Here is an 18,937-nt window from a genome sequence, read left to right as displayed (position 1 = left end):
TCTTAACTTTTATAAAGAATATCTCTTTGGGTTTGAGACTTTAGTCTTTGCAACTTTAGGGATCTTATCAATTCACAAACAGCTTGTAACACTCCAAAGAGAAAGGAAAACTTGAAAATCGCATCATATGACCCCTTTAAAACTATTTGCACGGATTTATTGTGTTGGTTACTTTTTGTTCCTTTGTGCAGTGGCTCAGGAGATGAGTCTCTGAGTGTATAAACATCAACAAGCTGAAAAATAAAACCAATTTTTTTTTTTTTTTTTTAGATAATGTGATTTTGTTAAAACTTATTTCATAAAATTGGTATCGAAAAAAAGTATCGTTCAGGAGCCGGTATCGAAGTCAAGGTATCAGTATCGAAAAATTTTGCACGATACCCAGCCTTATGTATAGGTCATCTGGCGTACGTAAAAATCGCATGATCATGACATAACCTCCAAGAAACACCTCATATGTGGCCGCTCTCAAGTATAAGTGGATTTCAGTGCCAGGATAACCCCTTATTTACACTGCACAGGTCTGCAGCGCATTACGGCTCCGACGCAGCCCTCTAGTAAATGCTTGTGTTTATACCAGCCACGTTTCAGAAGCATGCCAGAAGAGGCTCTCCACGCTGCTTCGCAAAAGATACACATCTACATCTCATTTACCGTACTGACCCGAATATAAGACGATGTTTTTTTCTTGGAAATACATCTGAAAAAACGCGGTCGTCTTATATTCAGGGTCTAGACTTTGACATGTCAATAATACACCCACAACAATAGGTGGCGCCAAATACGCATAAAATGAGTGTGCCATGAAATACGTAATGTAATGCGTGTTGTAAAGATCGCGAGTAAAAACAAAAGAAAAAGAAAACCTTACAGCTGCACGAGTCGTGACTGTCACGTTAGCCTGATGGGACCAAACTCCCTTTGTGATTTTAAAACGTAAGACAGTACCCAGATTTGAAGACTACAGTAAGATTTAACTTCTACTGTTAATAAGATTTTGGTAGGCTACTATTAGATGGATAGCCTAAATGTCCTAATTCAGATGGGCTATCGTTTTTTTTTTATTATTTTTTTATGGTATATCAAAAAGTGTATATTTTTTAAATGTGATTGTTGGTACATTTTACCAGTTTTTACCATACTTTCAAAACAAAAATTAAAATAGGAAAAATATGCAATATGAAAATAATTGAAGACAAAATGTGTTTTACTGAGAAAAAACAAGATTTGGTTTTTAAAAAGCCTTTTTCCAAAAGGTACATCTGGAAAAAGGTGGGTCGTCTTATATTCGGGCCAATACGGTAATTAAAAATAATGGCTAGTGCGGTGGCTGCAATATACGTAAAACCTCCCAACATCTGTCACCATGACTTATCGCGAGAGGAAAAAATTACGTTTTAGTCACATAACATTGGTTAATGGAAATGCCGTCATTTCACAATAGCTTTTTATCAACATTTATAAAATATCGCAAAAGTCTTCCAAAAATCTGTAATGAAAACGCAGATAGAAAATTAATGCAAAAGCCAGTCATTTTTGACAATGTTTTTACATTTTACAATTTTACACACACGACTCTTGTGGCATAAACTTATTCACTACTGTCAAATGTAGTCTATTTTTGCACAATACTGAAATTCACACACATGCAGTGTGTTCATGGGTACTGGCTGAGTTGGTGACACCTCTCTGACTGATTCCAAAATATGTCACTCATGTGTGACTGAACAAGTCATGGAGAGAGGCAGTGAATGGCAGGAATGATGGGATAGAGAGGAAGATGGGTGAGGTTTCCTTCTTTCTCTTGGTTGCTTCTGTGTCTCCGCTTCCAGGCTGTCAGGTATTGATTTACACTGGAGTATCGTACAAGCTTCTGTTAATATAAGAGGCAGGGGAATAGGGAAGCATAAATTACAAAGAGAGCACTCTCTCTTTGTCTTTCAAACATAAACATACTCAACTTCGTGAACAAACAGAGGATGCACTGACTGTCTCTTCTTTCTTTCCTCTCACAAGACTGATGGGATCAGACAAACCCAAATGTGAAAGACTTCCGGAAGCATGCACTTGTCTCCTGTACTACATCTCAAACCTTGAGGGGGATCTGAGAAGTGCACTAGTCACACGCATAAACACACAAACACACTCTACAGAAACACACACACAATGTTCTGCTGGCTTTGCACCTGAGTATGCGACCTTGCGCATTCTCTCACTGTTTGCCTCTGACACTGACCACCGTTAAGTCTGTCCACTCAAACACACAGGAAGGAAGAGTAAAGGTGAGGGGAGGAGAGGGATGAGTAAGTGATAGCACAAGGCACTTTCCATGAATACAATACATAGTATACTTTGCTCTATTACTCTTATTAAATTATTATAGGCACAAATCTATATTCTTTTCAGTGAGAACTATTAGATTTTATTGAATGTTTTACTGGAACACAGAAATCGAAATTTAAAATTTTAATTTAGCCAAAAATAGTTTTGTTAATGACATTTGGGTAATTTAACAAGTTGTAAACTATCTGTAGCAAAGTTTATCAGAACTAAGCCACCTCTCAATAAATATTTCAGCAGACAAATTTTTACATATTGCTACTCTAGCATCATTTTTAGTCACAGTTTTGGTTCATGTTTGTGTGCATGAGACAGCCAAAACACACCATCGGTTTTTGGCTTTCCCAAAAATATAATGGACAAATTATTTTGACATTTTAACTGAATAATTTAGGTTGCCAAAATGTTGCATTACTAGTTCTATCAACTATTATCTAGTGCAAAAAAAACTTAAGTAGTTACATCAAATATCTGTATCCCCACTTCTCACCTTAAATAAAGATTGAACTGTCATGCCTTCTCAACTGTATCAAACAAATTTTACAATACTTTAAACTAATATTCAGTTCACTTAATAACTAATTTAACTATGAACTCATTTTAATAAGAAAAAGTGTATATTTATTTTAGCATTTTCAGTTTAATTAACATAGAAAATAACATAATTTGGAACCTTTGTACATCGTGACAAGTAAATTGTTCCACAAAAAAAATGTGTTGACAATTTATCAAGCTCAATCTTGTTATCCAATTTAAGTTAGTTTGTCTTAAATAAATGGGAAATATAAGATTATCAATCTGCAAACCATTTTATCCTAACTAGAAAGCAGTCACATCTAAATGTATCAATTTAGTCTGCAACCGATTACTTAGACATGCCCCAAATATTAACAGGGTTGCAAACCTCATAAAATAACTGGGAAAAAAGCTTATAAATATTTATTTGACCTCCTGAGGTTGACAACAACATTTTCTGTATAGGTTATGCACAATCATTTTTCTGGACCCAGTTTGTACTCCCATGGAAAGTGCCACAAACAAACAAACAAAATATTAAACGGAGCAAAAGCATAATATAATCCTCTAAAAGCGACAGAGCGGTGTGTGGGTGTGCGTTCAAATGAGCAAAACATACAGAGAAAAAAACCATTAGAGATGAAGGAGAATTAGACTATCTGAATAAAGATGAAAAGAGAGCGGTGGCGAAAGGACGAGTTTAACAACTGCCTTTCATCTGCAGCTGGCAACACAAATGCTTCCTGATTACCACCTTCTCCCACATCAGCATCTCCATCCTCCCAGCCACCATCGCTACATCCGTTTCTGTCTAAAATACTCCCCTTCCCTCTCTCCATTATCCTACCTGACACTTTCTCTTGTACAGGCGTTCACGACCACACGCACACTGCAAATACAAAGCTATACACACTAGAGAGGGATCCTGCAGAGGCTGTCAGACTGTCACCCACCGGCCATCTCTCTGAAAGCGAGCAGACTCCCTCAGGAGGTTCCTACACACCTGCTGCCTGCAGCAGCAGATCCAGCAGCCACCGGTCAACTTTTACACTGCAGCCGCATCCTGCTGCAACTTCACACATGCACAGAAGTCACCAAAGCCAACACATCATCCTGACAGCTCATCATCCGCTCTCAATGCACTGGATGCTTATATGCATTTAGTGTTTTAATGCATTCACATGCAATAAGCACCCACGAATTCTGATTAATATCTGCTGCCTTGACCTACATGCAGATACACTCCCTACATCACACACACACACACACACAATCTTCCTCCTGCCTCTCAATCACTCTCTCCAGCAAAATGACATCATTGGCGAAATGACATCATTGGCGAAATGACATCATGGGCAGATGCATGTAAGGAAAGACGCCTCTCTCGCGGCTCGTTACTCACAGCATTTGATGAAATTATAGTGTGACATTTTCTCCGCGGATCACACAGCTACAGGTTCGGTCTCTCCGGTGCGGTGCTGTAGTAACCGGTGCGATGCATCATTCAGAGCCCGGCAGCTGATATTCGCTTCACCTCCCCGTGCATTATTAAAGGACGATCAGGTTGCAGAGGCGGTTGTGGTTGTAGTGAAGGAGCAGCGGTGGATGGATAAGGTGACGGTTAACGGCTCGCTCTCTCTCCTATCGGCAGCCTGCAGTCGCGTCGACTCCGCCGTGCCGCTCTATGACCATGACCGCCACACGTGCTATTGTAGCGCCGCTGATTGACGCGTCCTTAACCCCGCCCACCGCTGCACACACCCCTCGCACACAGAAACACGCGCTCTTTCGCCTCAGAGAGAGAGAGGAAGAGACGGATGGTGAGGAATGGAGGAGATAGTGATGAGAGGAGGTAGGAGGTTTTGGGAAGGAGAGAGGGAAGAGGGGAGGGGAGTGGATGAAATTTGCGTTTAGACTGAGGGAGAGAGGCTGAGGTAAGTTACTGCAGTGCGGCTATCTGACAGGGTACGCTAGAAGCGCGAGATGCGACGCGGGAAATATGTATCGAACGGTTAACACATTTCAATGAAAGCATGTTATGATTAGCTATATGGTGACAATTATGACAATTAGGCTGCGGATTAAAAATAGTTTGTTGTCTAAATGCAGAATACGCAATCCCACAGAATATTTTTTATTTCCTAACATCTTCGCACCATGAATGTGCAAAGAGATCTGGAGAAATCTACATTATCCAAACACTTTCCATATATCTCAATGGTAATAGTTTGCTGTGGAAGTACTGGAAATAATGGTCACTCAGTTTTTCAGCCTTTTTTTAATGAGCCAGTCATCTGAGCTGTAAATAGGTGCGTTCGACTTCATGCGGCGCCGCGCAAACCGATCGATGGATGTTCTACCATATCAAACGCTTTAAAGAAATCTAAAAATAAAATAAAACCATCGTTTTCAATTAAATGACTATATTCTAGGATATCAAGTACCAAACGAATATTGTTATGAATTGATCTACCCTTAAGGAACCCAGATTGAGTCTCACTAATTATTTGAGGAAGTCCCACCCTTAACCTGGCCGCAATCACTCCGGAAAATATTTTGTAATCAGTGTTGAGGAGTGTAATAGGCCGTAGATTATCTAAAATCCTTTTGTCTTTTCCAGGTTTTGGAATCGGCGTAATAAGACCCTGCTTCATAGTAGGCAATAGATTATTATATATAATACAATGTTGTAGTGCTTCAAACAACATAGTGCACAAGCTTCTACTCCAACAGTGAATACTATCTCAACAGCTGTTTAAGAGCACTATTCATTTACTTCACAACTTTAAGCTAAGCTTTAATAAACTTACAGCGTACTCTAAAGTCTCTAGGCTCATGGTGCCCAGACACCAACATTTCAATGGTTCAGAAAAGATTAATCACTGTCTGGCCAACAGAGATTTCAGTATGAAGAAAATTTGAATGACTTCAGTTTAGAATGTAAATGAATAAGTTTTTTCTTATCTTCAGCTGATAGAATAGATTTGCAACAGCACAAATTAATCTTATTAAAATAATTTATTTCGCTAATCTCTTTTTTTCCCATAAGTTATTGAAAATTCTCTAAGTTTATATTTTAAACAGAGATTTCAGTATGAAGAAAATTTGAATGACTTCAGTTTGCAGTACTACTACAGCACACTGGGAGTGTATATTAGCACTGTTTGTTGTTTGCATTTAGGATCTGATAGAGCATTTGCCATTTTTGTTCAGACTTAACAGAATTAGTAATTGAAGGCATTATCAACTGAACTGTGTAGAGCTTTATAAATGACGTCTGCACCTGTCTACACTGCAACACTTCTGATATGAGCAATGAGACATCTATACTTGAAGAAAGCAATGTGTTGCGGTAAAACAGGAAACAAATAAGAAACTACTTTTAACATGATATCAACCTCACGAAACGCTGAATAAACAGTGAGAAATCTGTCTGAGACATATATTGTACATAGACCAACAATTTAAATAAACAGCACTGACATAAAGCAGGAACAAAACACCCTAGAATGCAGTGTCATTTATGATAAATGGCATATTGTCTCATTGCTCGCTCTCAGTGTTGACGGAGTCCTGACAGCTTAACTGCTCAGCAGTAGTTTTTAACTGGCCACAAATTACTTCTGACAAGTTTCATCTCCCTTCTGCACTGGGTTAACACCTTCATGCATGCACAGGAAATTACCAACATGCAAGGTCTGCAAATTTGGTCGTGTAAAGCACATCAGACTGATTACATTGCATTTCCACCACCATTTTGACCAGTGAATCTGTTTCAGTGTGTGTTGGAGTGTATGACTGTACATGAATGTCTGCATATCTTTGTCTTCCTGCCAAACACCTCCACAGGAACCCACACATAAACTCCACTTTTTGAAATGAAAAAACAACCGTGAGAGCAAGAGAAATGGAGAAAGAGACCAAAATAAAGCCTGTCATGTGTATCCAGGTCACAGATTTAACCCTCCTCTTACTGCATCTGCTCGGAGTGCCGGGATTCATTTGCAGTAAAATTCATACGCTGGATATTGCAACAATGTTCTAACTGGGGGAGTCTTAAATGATTTTAAGACATCATTTACACAGATTATTAACTTATTCTCATGGACCATACACAGTATGCTTTAAAATAACATGCCAGAGTGATGGTAGTTGGTGTGGAAGCAGTTCTATCGCTATGACCACATTACTAAATAAAAAAACTTGATAAATATTTCTTATGGTGAGGGGATGCATTTGAAAGGATGCATCTTTCGCGCTGCTATCATTTGCAACAGATGCGCTCACCCAGTGCCCTTGAGCAGAAGGAATGAAAAAGAAGCAGTATGGGGGAAAGACAGATGGAAGGGTGGGTGACAGATAGAGATATGAAGGCAAAAGACGAACGAGTGGGGTGAGGAATGGACTGGAGGAATATTTAATATATTTATATATTAATATTTTTGATTTTAATATATTCACTTTATGACTAGAGACACTGGCAAAAGAGATGATCTGACAGAAACATGAAATGTGAGAGACTACAACAAAATAAAATGAGTGGGAAAAAAAAAATTATATGTAGAAAAAACTTTGGCATTTCATAATTTGGTGTGTCGTCTTTGTGTCTACTCCCCCAGGTGAAAAAAGTGCACTTCTATAATGTACTTAAAGTGCTTTATTTTCACGCACTCATTTTGCACTTAATATACTAAAAATTATTCTTTATTAGTACTTCTTAAGATAAACTCTTATGATAAAGATAAAAAGAAGTGTACTCAGCTGTGCTATTTTGGGACGCCATGGATATGAACTAAATGCTTTTAACATACTATCTCTGTATTTTACAAATGTATTTAGTTACCACTTGTAGTACACTTGAACCCATTTTTCATACACCATTACACTCAAGTGTACTACAAGTGGTAACTAAATACATTTGTAAAATACAGTATGTTAAAAGCACATTTAATTCATATTCATGGTGTCCCAAAATAGCACAGCTGAGTACACTTATTTTTATCTTTATCATAAGAGTTGAGTACACTTAGATGTTCTTAAGTTTATCTTATTAAGTAATAAAGAATAATTTTTAGTTTATTAAGTACAAAATTAGTGCATGAAATTAGAGCACTTTAATTAGGCTACATTATGGAAGTGCACCTTTTTTTCCCTGGGAATGGCATCCTTAAGTGCAACCTCATAAGTGAATAAATTGGAACACTGTACATAGGGAGGCAACTCTTTGTGTCATATGAATAATATTCTCAGAGAAAGTGCATGGGGCTTTAAATTTAATTCAATAAAGTTTGACGTTAGCATGTTGCTAAGCTAATGCAAGTTGTCATGAAAATTCACTCTATTTTGTAAATGCATGTCATAGATCTTATTGTGAATGGTTCGTCTATGTATGTTCCATTTTCTAATCATTTTTAATCAAAATGTCATAAAATTCCAGTGAAAAGTTAGTCCACTTAAACCCTGTACTTTACTTACAAGCTCGCATTCATTATTGAGTAACGACCGCATCTTAAAATCCAATCAACAACCGACTGATGGAACTAAGTCACCACTCTGCATTTTTTTCTTTTCTATTTCAATAATCTACTCTGTACATCACAATAGAAGACTACTGTCACTACTTCTATTTCATTGTGACTTTACAATGCATAAAAATAAAAAGTACACACAAATATTGGGTGAAATAGTAATTTTTAAATTAGATGGAAGTCTGAGCAAACAATAGAGATTTACTTAACAGAAAGAAAAGCATAAGAGATTGAAAATGAAGCCAGACAAAGTCAATTGGCTCACAGGGACTTGCCAGGGGCTTGCCCCCCCCCGCGGCTTGCCCCCCCCCCAATAACCATGTATAATGAATTATTTGAGGGGACAGCCCTCACTGCCCTAAGTGTACCGAAACCATAGTGGACATTGCATAGTGCACAAGGAGGGGTGGTAGACATCTTCCCCCATGGATGTGATCTCAGAGAAGGTCGTTTCATGGATGAGCAATAGAGATTATACATCACTTGAGGGGACAAAAGACCCTTAACCCCATTTTCTCTCACCAGCCAGAATCACCCAGTAGTTAGAGAGCAAAGAATTTGAGAAGGGCCCATCCACACATACAAAACTTTTCGAAACAAAAGTTTTCCGGCTCAAAAGTTTACATACATTTGATTTGTAATGTTGTGTGTTGCTACCTCAAGCATCAGTGGCTGTAGCTTTTGTGATAGTTGTGCATGAGTCCTTCTGAACGGAATAATTTGTGTAAATTTAGTGATTATTTTGTCTTGTATGTATGGAGTTTTTTCAGTGCTTTTCATTCCTTTTTCTTCTTTTTACGATTTTATCACTCTAAAACTTCTTACAGATTCTGCAAGGAGTATGTAAACCTATGAAAAAAAGAAGCAAAGGTAAATTTATGAGCATGACTGTATGCATCATTACAATTTCTCCTTTTATTTTTAACAAAAAATAAAAAGTTCACATATGACAAAAGAAAGATGAGCAAGCTGCTAATCAGTGTACTTGAGTCCACCTTAGTCAAAGGTCACAAAAGAGTACTGTCTATGCCAGTGAGTCAGGGCCCATAGAAATGAGATGTGATGTTTCCCTCCATCTGTGCACTATGAGAAATGTCAGACCTTCAAGTTGGAGATGAGAGAAAGCCAAGCGGAGGGAGGAAAATGGCTCTCCTCTGTCAGACCAATAAAGGATCGGAGAGAGGAGTGTCATTTGAGGTCAATGTCAAGACTGAGAGGGAGGAACAGAGATGAGCAAGAGAAAGCATATGAGAGAGAGAAATTACCCTATTTCCCAATGATGAGATGTGGTATGAGTCTTGGCGTATGTATTAAGCTGTCAGAACTAGCATGGAAAAAAAACCCTTATCAACAGCTGTCAGTCTCACAGACCTTTCACTGTCTTTGGGCGAAGAGGCCACTAAAGTAATAAACCGAACACTAATCATGAGTTTGAAGGACATGCCATCACTACATCAAAACCTCTGAGAGCGCAGCTGTGTGCTGCAAGTCAATATACATAATTTCAAAACTGAGCAAAAGGGCAAAGTCTAAAATTGAAACTGAATACAGTTAAAGAAATATATCACAAAAAATAAACAAAATTCTTATCTGCTCAGCTTCATGTTGTTCCAAACCAGTATGTTTTTTGTTTTTTTTTATCGATTGACTCACAGTCTTATTTTTCTTATTTTTATCTATGTATTTATTTATTAATTTGGTTGTATAGCTTTTATTTTATTTTATTTTTTTATACAAAATAAAGGTGAGTGAAATACTATGAAATACGATCATTCAGACAAGGTCATTTGCTGATCAATATTATCAGTGGCACATTGGTTCGCAACCTCCTCAGGAGTCATTTAAGATTGTCAGGATCACACTTGACCCTGTTTTCTGAAGGAATCAGATTGAAATGCAGCTCAAAGCTCAATAAATGTATTTGGGTCAACCATAGCAATTAATATCTGAATGTCAGTACCTAAAGCAAGATTATCATTAGAACTCCTGTAGCTCAAACATTGAATGCAGTGAAGGTTGGTTTGTTATAAATGCATCTGCCAAATGCATATGTAAATCATTAAGTAACAACTTAAATGTATCCCTGTTTCTCACACAAAGTGTATGGCTCCTGAAGACTTGGTTACTGTCTACTTTAGTTAAAAGAGAAAAAAAAGTCCTAAAAACAAGACACAAGTCTTTTGAAATGTGATACACTCATGCATATATCAGACAATTATAAGTTGTCATTTAAATTTGATTAAATATATATTGTTAGATATGAGGAAAAACACTGTTCTTTAGGAATACGTATCAATGGAGTGTGTTATGAGAGAGTGCCAATCATTCATCAAAATCATCTTTGCTTGCATTATTTAATTACGTCTCCGCATCCCATAATAAAAACACAACATGATGAAATGCATCAAGCATCTGTCACAAGGAGGCAGTACCATTTCTATATATAATTTGTTTTTTTTTTGTTTTTGTTTTCTTTCGTGACAAGAAAAACAAGACTTATGTTGGTCTGGGTTTTTGAGATCCTAGCGTGAACATAAGAGCTCAGGCAAAACCTCTGTAATGCCTATCAAAAGTTCATCTAAAGAGCATGGCATAGCCAAGCGGTATTTCATAGTGCCTATTAAAAATAGCAAGTGTATCTTACCTCGCTATCCTGCTTTCATATTCACACACCACAGCTGTAAAAGCTGTTGATGATACCCTGAGGAAGCTCTTTTCACTAATTAAAACAGCTTGTGACAAGGATCTCACAAACACTAATGAATCAGTTCAGCCATATTGAACCAGCACTTTCAATTACGGCAGCATTCATGGCCTGGGGAGGGTAAGCACCTCAGGAAGGGCCAGGGTTTAAGGAATGAATTAAACGTGATGCAATCTCTACATGACATTAATTATTCAACCCTTGTGTTGTATTTACACTGCTAAATATTTATTTTCCCCCAAATTTCACTGCTGAATTCTATTAGCATAATTCTAGGGTTAATTTTCCCAATCAGTAAACTGGCAAATGGAAATCTCCTAAAACGTTACCCTCAGTAAACTCTGTATTGATACACACCGTTTGGCTATAAAGCACAATACTTAATTCACATCCGATTATAAAATATTTTATGGAATCTTCAAAGATGTTTTACTGGATTTACAGGTCACACTAACGGTACAGTAGATTTATAATCTAGTGGTCCATTAAGCTGTGGATTAATACGTTTATCTCTTCCTTTCCTCGCTCTAACTCCTTAAGCCCTTTATCTGTCTATCTGTCTTCTCACTTGCCCCTTCATCCACAAATATGTGGTTTGCTCTCTTTTTTTCATTTTTATCTCCACTGTGATGTCTTAAACACTCCCTGATGTCTTTGGATGCTTCCAGTTTAGTGTCCAAACTTAGGCTGTGTTTACATATGTTTATCTTGGGTGACCCAATTACAAGGGGGTCCAAAACTTTTGTTACTGGATCACATGAACAGTCAGAAATGTGACCATCATCCACTGGGTTAAAACAAGGGTTTAAAATGTTGACAGCTGTGTGCAGCTTTAAAACAATATACTTGTTTTTGTGGCAACAACAACACAAGTTCATACATATAAATGCACAATACTTTACTGAACATTTTGGTTGTATGCTTGTTTTCCAGTTTGAAGCATGAAAGATTTCAAAATCCATTAATTTAATACTTCAGCACCCACATCAGAGCAGGACAAATCGTCTGTACATTAAGGAGAGTGTTAAGATTCAGGAATGGAGGTTGTGCTAATGTTACTGTTGACTGGCCTACTTTAATGATTGGAGCCGAAGCGCTCTTATTGGATTAAATGGCTGGTTCTTCAAATGAGCTTGACTGGTTCAATGCCCATTTTGAGAAATGTGATGAAGTAATGTCGCGACTGAGACTGAGAGACTCAGAGTCAATAGAGGCTAGTCTGCTGCAGTGGATCAGGTGTTCGTGAGTGGAGTGAAGGAGTAAAGAGAGATCTGTGAACTTTTAGTTTCACACAGCCAGACATCTGATTTGTGGCATAAAGTCGGATCCAACAACTGAGTTTATCCTGCCCAAAAACCACACATCCAGACTGCAAATAACCCATTATAGTACCATTTTAAGAGGTGGGTTGATCTGAAATGGATCATACACTGGTGTGAAAAATAAATAAATAATGGTGTGTCAGTCTCAGAAAATGGTTCCACAGAGAACACTGAAAAAAATATGAGAAAGATTTACAGAAATTATTAGAATGTCTATCTATACAAAATCAGTAAGTACAGATTATTTCAGATAACTCAAAAACAAAGCAGAATATACAATCCTGCTTGTGGATATCTACTTAACTTACTACTAAGTGCTACAAAGAACATGTTTGTCTTTTATCTTTAAAAGATCTGATGCAATTAACCTGACAAATCCAGAAAATTATTATATCCTCAGAGATACACATCATATTAGTCTAGTACAGGGATCCTCAAATCTGGCCTCAGCACTGGGTTGTATTTAACCCAGCATTTTTTAGAGTGTATGCATCAGGTAAATGAACTGTTCAAAGTGCCTTGCTTTTGTGTTAACATAATAAAAAGTGCATGATATGACCACACACATAGTTAAATCAAATTTATAGTCCAAAATAAAGGTTTTTATAGTCCAAAATAAAGGATAATCCGCACATATACACTCTAATGCCTGAAATCTGGTACATTCCCTCACAATACCCCTATATCTATCCTAATCTCAGTTGCAAGCAGTATTAAATATTTTAATCCTGTTGTTTTTTTCCTTCATCCCCCAAAAAAGCAGCTCAATATTCAGCAGCATCAAGCGGATTGAGTCAGTCACTGTCACTGTGGCTGACTGTGAGTAATTAGCCTCTCTTAAAACTCTGTTATCCCAACTAAACTAAGACACTTTTATATACATATTGAAGACAAAAACTTTTTTAAAGCAAAGGCCCAAGAGGATCGTCTGTGGTACCAATTAAGATGACTTTGTATTCCATAGTGAAGGCAGCAAGCCTGGAGTCAGTACGGGTAGAGCTGTCTCTGAATGTTTAATTGAGCAGTACTCACACTCTCTGCCTCTGACTGCACCCAAAGAGCAGGAATCTGAACCGCCCTTCAGTCACATCTACAACCACAGTCACCTGACAGAACAGCAATGAACAGCCTAGACTGATTGGACAAGCTACAGAATGTGAGGAAGAAACTGAAAGCGACAGAGTGAAAAGTGATTAGAATAAGAGCCAGAACAAGCTACAGAGAGGATAACTGTCTACCAGTTAAAATGATGGATCATTCCAATTAGACAGTTCCCATAATATATTGGATACAATATTAAAGTCCCAATTTTTAGAGATGGAATCATAGTGACTTTCTATTCAAGTTTCATTTTGTCTCAGTATCAAGATATTTACCATTTTGGTTTGAGTAGATTTTGTCACTTTTGTTTCAGAGAGCTGTACTAAATTCTGATATAAAAAAATAAGAAATACTCCAGAATATTTTATATTGGGAATACTGCAGTTTATTTATCTTATGGATGTTATTGCGTTTTGCTCCGTATTTCCATCCTGTTACTGTTTCTCCCAATGTATAAATGATCAAGTTAATTGTTAAAGGTTAATTTCTTGAGCATGAACAGAGGAAAGTCTGGCTCAGTATATAAATATTAATTTATGTTTCTACTCAGGCATATCCAGTTAAAGAGTTCAAAAAGTGCTTCAAAACAAGCATTATCCAGATTGACTGCTCACTCCTCTCGCACTGAGCTACCTTCAGGAAAACATCAGCACAACAGACTCAAAACACCTGAAAATCAATTACTCTGTTTCTTTCCTTCTTAAGTCACCATTTTCCATCAGTGTTTACCTTGTGTTTACTTCTGCTAAATTATTGAAAAATACATCCAACCCAAGCTGGGAACAGATGCAGGATACAATGCATCATATGTAGAATTTAGTAAATGGCTTCATGAACAGTGAGCAGAACTAAATTCTGTGTAAATCATTTGTAAAAACCTTCTTCTAATGTTATATTGAAAAGAGTGTTAAACATTGCATTAAAAAATTGCAGCAGTGATACTGGTGTGCAAACATTTACTGTTTTTTTTGTTTGTTTTTTTTGTTTTCATTTGTGTATACATTGTCGATCCCAATTTTCACCCAAAAATTAAAATTACCACATGATTTACTCAACTCCAAGCCCTCCTAGATGTATATTAGGTGTATATCACTTTATTCTTTCAATCGAATACAATTATGAAAATACAGTTATATTAAAAATTTAAAATATTAAAAAATGTCCCAAAACGTGCATCCATCCATCATAAAAAAAGTGCTCCACGCGGCTCCGGGGGGTTAATAAAGGCCTTATGAAGTGAATTGATGTGTTTTTGTAAGAAAAATATCCCTATTTAAAACGTTATAAACCATAATCTCTAGCTTCCGCTAAAAGTTGTATGCATGTTCACGAGAAAGTGGCGTTCAGGGGATGACGTAGGATGCATGGATTTGTAAAGAAAAAATGGAGGATTTCGATATAAGCCAAGAGGAGACTAATTTTCCTTTGCTGTAAACAAAACTTGGTTCTCGCGAGACTAGCATATTCTCACCGGAGCTTACGCTATGCTTACGATATACGAGTAAATCTGTACTGTTTACTGTACTGTTTCTTTTAGTAATTCTTTTGTATTGTCTTATTGAAATGTTTTTATTGTGCAGTACATTGGTCAACCCATGGTTATGTTTAATAGTGCTATATAAATAAAATTGACATTGACATAAATCATGGGGTCATTTTCATTTTTGGGTGATGTATGAGCCATGAAAGATCCATGATTAATTTGGCCCATTAACTGCCACTGCCAGGGGAGAGAAGGAAAGGGAGAAAGAGAGAAAAAAAGTCTTACCCTCAATGCTCATTTGCTCATTTAGAAAGAAAGAACGCAAGAAAGAAAAAAGTGAAAGGTCAAAGGTACAGTCCCACATCCTCATCTTACCCTCCCCATCATCTGTCAGTCGTACTGTGAGCATCACACTGGTTGACCTTGCCTCGCTCACGTTTTTCTTTTCTTTTCTTCTTTCTTCTGTTTTTCCTCGCTCAGGGTCCCTTCTACTCTATTGAGACACCTCCTGTTATGCTATGAAGCCAGTTTGACAGCTGCTCCCTCTGAAGTCATTCAACATTCTCAAACTTCCACCTGTCCCTCAAGCCACAGCTGTTTGACAACAGAGCCTAACGGAAAACTAGACCTAAAAAAAGAGAGCATGAGAGGGATGAAGGGAGGAGTCTGACCCTGACTGGATGAGATTCTAAATGACTAATACCAGGACTCATGCCAGAATGTCCGATTTGCTCTCCAGACCTACTTTAGAGCTTAAAGCTGGAGGAGCACCCAAACATGTGCAGTATTTTCCTTACCACACACTCTTTGCATTTTCCTGCTCAGGGAAAAACAGACAGGAACACAGGAATCTCTCAGAAGACAGCTCTGAGGAGACATGTGGTGGCAGGGAATATCTCCCCAGAGACGGGAGCAGAGTGAGGCAAGAGGGATCTGACCACAGCCATGCACAGCAGATGATCCACACACATTCACTCGCTTGCTCACTCCTCTGTGGTGGTGTAAACACAATTGTCATGTTGCTAAGCAACAGCTTGTCTTGGTATAGCAGTATACTAGAGTACAAGTGTGAAAGCAAACACTGGGACAAGCGCATAGGCTATGTTTATTTGGGATTGGCAGCTTTATTTTACTATTTAGGGGTGACCCAAGCAGATCATATAATGTCAGTAACCATGTGACCAAAGTCAGTTCATTTTTCTAAGCCACAAGTAATGCCTGTAACCATAGTGACAGATAATTGTTGTATCCCAGTTCACCACTTTTTCTATGTTCTAAAAATATGTGCTCATTTTGTGAAGAAAAAAGTACATGTATACTTTTGAGTGTGTAGCAGAAGTGTAGGTAAGTTTTAGGACACACTATCATGCCATAATTGCATAGTTAAATGCATCCTGTCACCATAAACTGTCAATAAACATCATAAACTTCGTAATCTGTCAATCATCTAATCACAGGTAACATACTCATATATACACACCACATTTCAGGTAATTTAATTTACACTACACTTCTTCCTACTATATTGGAGAGATACTGCCGTTGGTCTTTCATGCAAAATGAATCATGATGCATTTAAAAGTTAATGGTCAAATTTATCTTTATAAAATTCACAATGTTGTTGCAGATAAAATAAGTATTTTTCAGGTTAGATATTGATATATTTTGATATCGATAGTATTTACTCAATCTCCTTTATCGTAACCTCTTTACTTTTAAAGTTTTAGTATGCAAATTGGGATGCAGTAAATAATATGCCCTGTTTCACTTCTATAGTATTCTATATGATTTGGTAACAAAGTGTGAAGTACTGGCTGCAAAAAGTTTATTGGAGAAGACAGTACTTTACAAAAGAGCCATTTTTGGGCATTCATGTTAAAGATGGACTTGTGTTAGCTAACATGCTAAAGTTACCAGCACCTAGCAGTAAGTTACCATTCTTCAAACACTTTGATGACCAAAACTTATACCAAAAACATGTGTAGTTTAAAAAATAAACAAATAAAGATTCATACAACTGTATGGATAATTACACTGTCTATAGTAGGCCTACATTATTTGAAACACGGCTCAAGTTTTAACACAACAACTCAAGTGCTGCGTTGTTTGCTTTAAACTGACAATTCTGTCATCATCTACCACTCTCAAGTTGAGAACTGCTGTCTGTGGAACACAAAATAAATTATTATCTGTAAAGTTATGTTGCAATTATGCAGTCAGTTCAGGATTTGCCTCCCTTATATACTAAACAAAAACAAAACTACTAGACTAGCATATCTCATGCTTGTATGAAGAACTACTCTCTACATGAGCAATTATGAGCAAAGATGACAGATTTCAAATCACATGCTTCTGGAAATTCTACATTTAACTGAGCAAGTGCTCTAGAGATGAATGAAAATACTAACAGATAGCTTTAATATATATATATTTTGAAAGAGTAACACTGCACTTCCTCTCACAGCCTGAGGGTGGCAGTGTTCATACATCATCCATAGACCCACATTGCTACAGTTTGGGCTATATGTATCCAGACTGAAGAATGTTAGGAAATCACTCACTCGACCCTGTCACTGCTTACACACACATTTTTGCTATACACAAAGAACCCATTCTTTACAAATATATAATATGATGTAAAAAGGCCAAAAAAAAAACAAAAAAAAAAGGCACACCTGCAGGCATTAGTTTAGCAAACCTCAAGCACTTTCAAAAACAAGGCAAGGTAAAAATATGAAAATTTGGTTTCAAAACCACAACTAATGTCTCTAACAAAGGCTCTCCTAGAGCTGAATATTTCCCTGCTCCACTGTCTTCAGAGAGTCGCTGTAAAGATTCAAATGAAGCTGCTAAATGAACCCACATGCATAATGAGCAGCATGAATAATTGAAAAGATGAAGTGAAAAACGCTGATCATACCATAGCTCCGATGAACAAACGTAGCAGAACATTTGCCCAACTCTGACATTCTCAGTAATAATACACGTACATTTGCACAAACAGGGCCTCGCTCACGAAACACGAGCAGAATGAATTTGTGTAAAATGCTCGTAAAACACTCAATTCAATGCAACAATTTGCACATGAATGGTTGCATGAACAGTTTACGCAGGAATTCATTCTGCTTGTGTCAGTTATACCAAAAATGCATACACAAGTAACAAAAATGCACCTAAAAAAAATCACACTTTTGTGTTGTGCAAAACAATTGAGCAGGAGAGTGACTAGATCAAGCATCTTGATTGGTTTAGCCATGACCTTTAACCCTTGCTGATTGGCGCTCCTGCTATGGACACGGAGGTCGATGCTTGTCATCAATCACGAGCGAGTAGCTTGTAACACATTATAATGGCTGGGAACAAGCTCCTTTTCCCACAACGCACTAATTTTTTACGCACTAATAGTTACGGAGAAGCATAAAAACGGAGAAAGCAGACATCGTAAACATACATCACACACACCTCCCACAGCCCCCATGACATTGACAGACCTTTTATATGCTGGCAAAGAAGAACGTGTGGGAAAATGGTGGCTCGCACAGTGTGCACATGGTGTTTACATGCTTACAGTACACACATCCAGAGATGCATATAATACATCCACTATCCTGGAGTACCACAAATCCAAGTGCACACACTAATAAATGTCCACTAATATTCATGACCTTGGAGCAATTAGATGGCGATATGACATCAACACAGTCCAATGGCATTTTTGGGGTCTAAAGTCCCCACAGTGATCTCATCCCCCCACACATGCCACCCCTCACGTTACACATATAACGGGTATATTTAGAGCCGAACCAACTGCACTTCAAATCAGTCCTCTAACTCAGCCTGACCTGCCGGATAGATTCTCTTGCACTCACTCACCCCTTTTTCCCCATGCACCCGTTTACTCTCTACCTTCATGTTTCCAGGAAGGAAAAAAAATCAGTTTTAC

At 37.6% G+C, this 18,937-nt stretch overlaps 1 protein-coding gene across 1 annotated transcript in view; it reads right to left on the bottom strand.

Annotated features, from left to right (window-relative positions):
• Positions 1-15,615, bottom strand: part of myo16 (myosin XVI) — a 194,543-nt gene extending 178,928 nt beyond the window's left edge. The window contains exon 1 of the mRNA XM_016523312.1: positions 15,370-15,615. Coding sequence (XP_016378798.1) covers positions 15,370-15,403 — 34 coding nt within the window. The 5' untranslated portion in view covers positions 15,404-15,615. The remainder of the gene's footprint in view (positions 1-15,369) is intronic.
• Between the last annotated feature and the right edge of the window lie 3,322 nt (positions 15,616-18,937).

The sequence above is a fragment of the Sinocyclocheilus rhinocerous genome, unplaced genomic scaffold (assembly GCF_001515625.1).
Source record: "Sinocyclocheilus rhinocerous isolate Xijiao unplaced genomic scaffold, SAMN03320098_v1.1 scaffold1441, whole genome shotgun sequence".
Taxonomy (NCBI): Eukaryota; Metazoa; Chordata; class Actinopteri; order Cypriniformes; family Cyprinidae; genus Sinocyclocheilus; species Sinocyclocheilus rhinocerous.
This window is presented reverse-complemented; position numbering and strand designations above follow the sequence as displayed.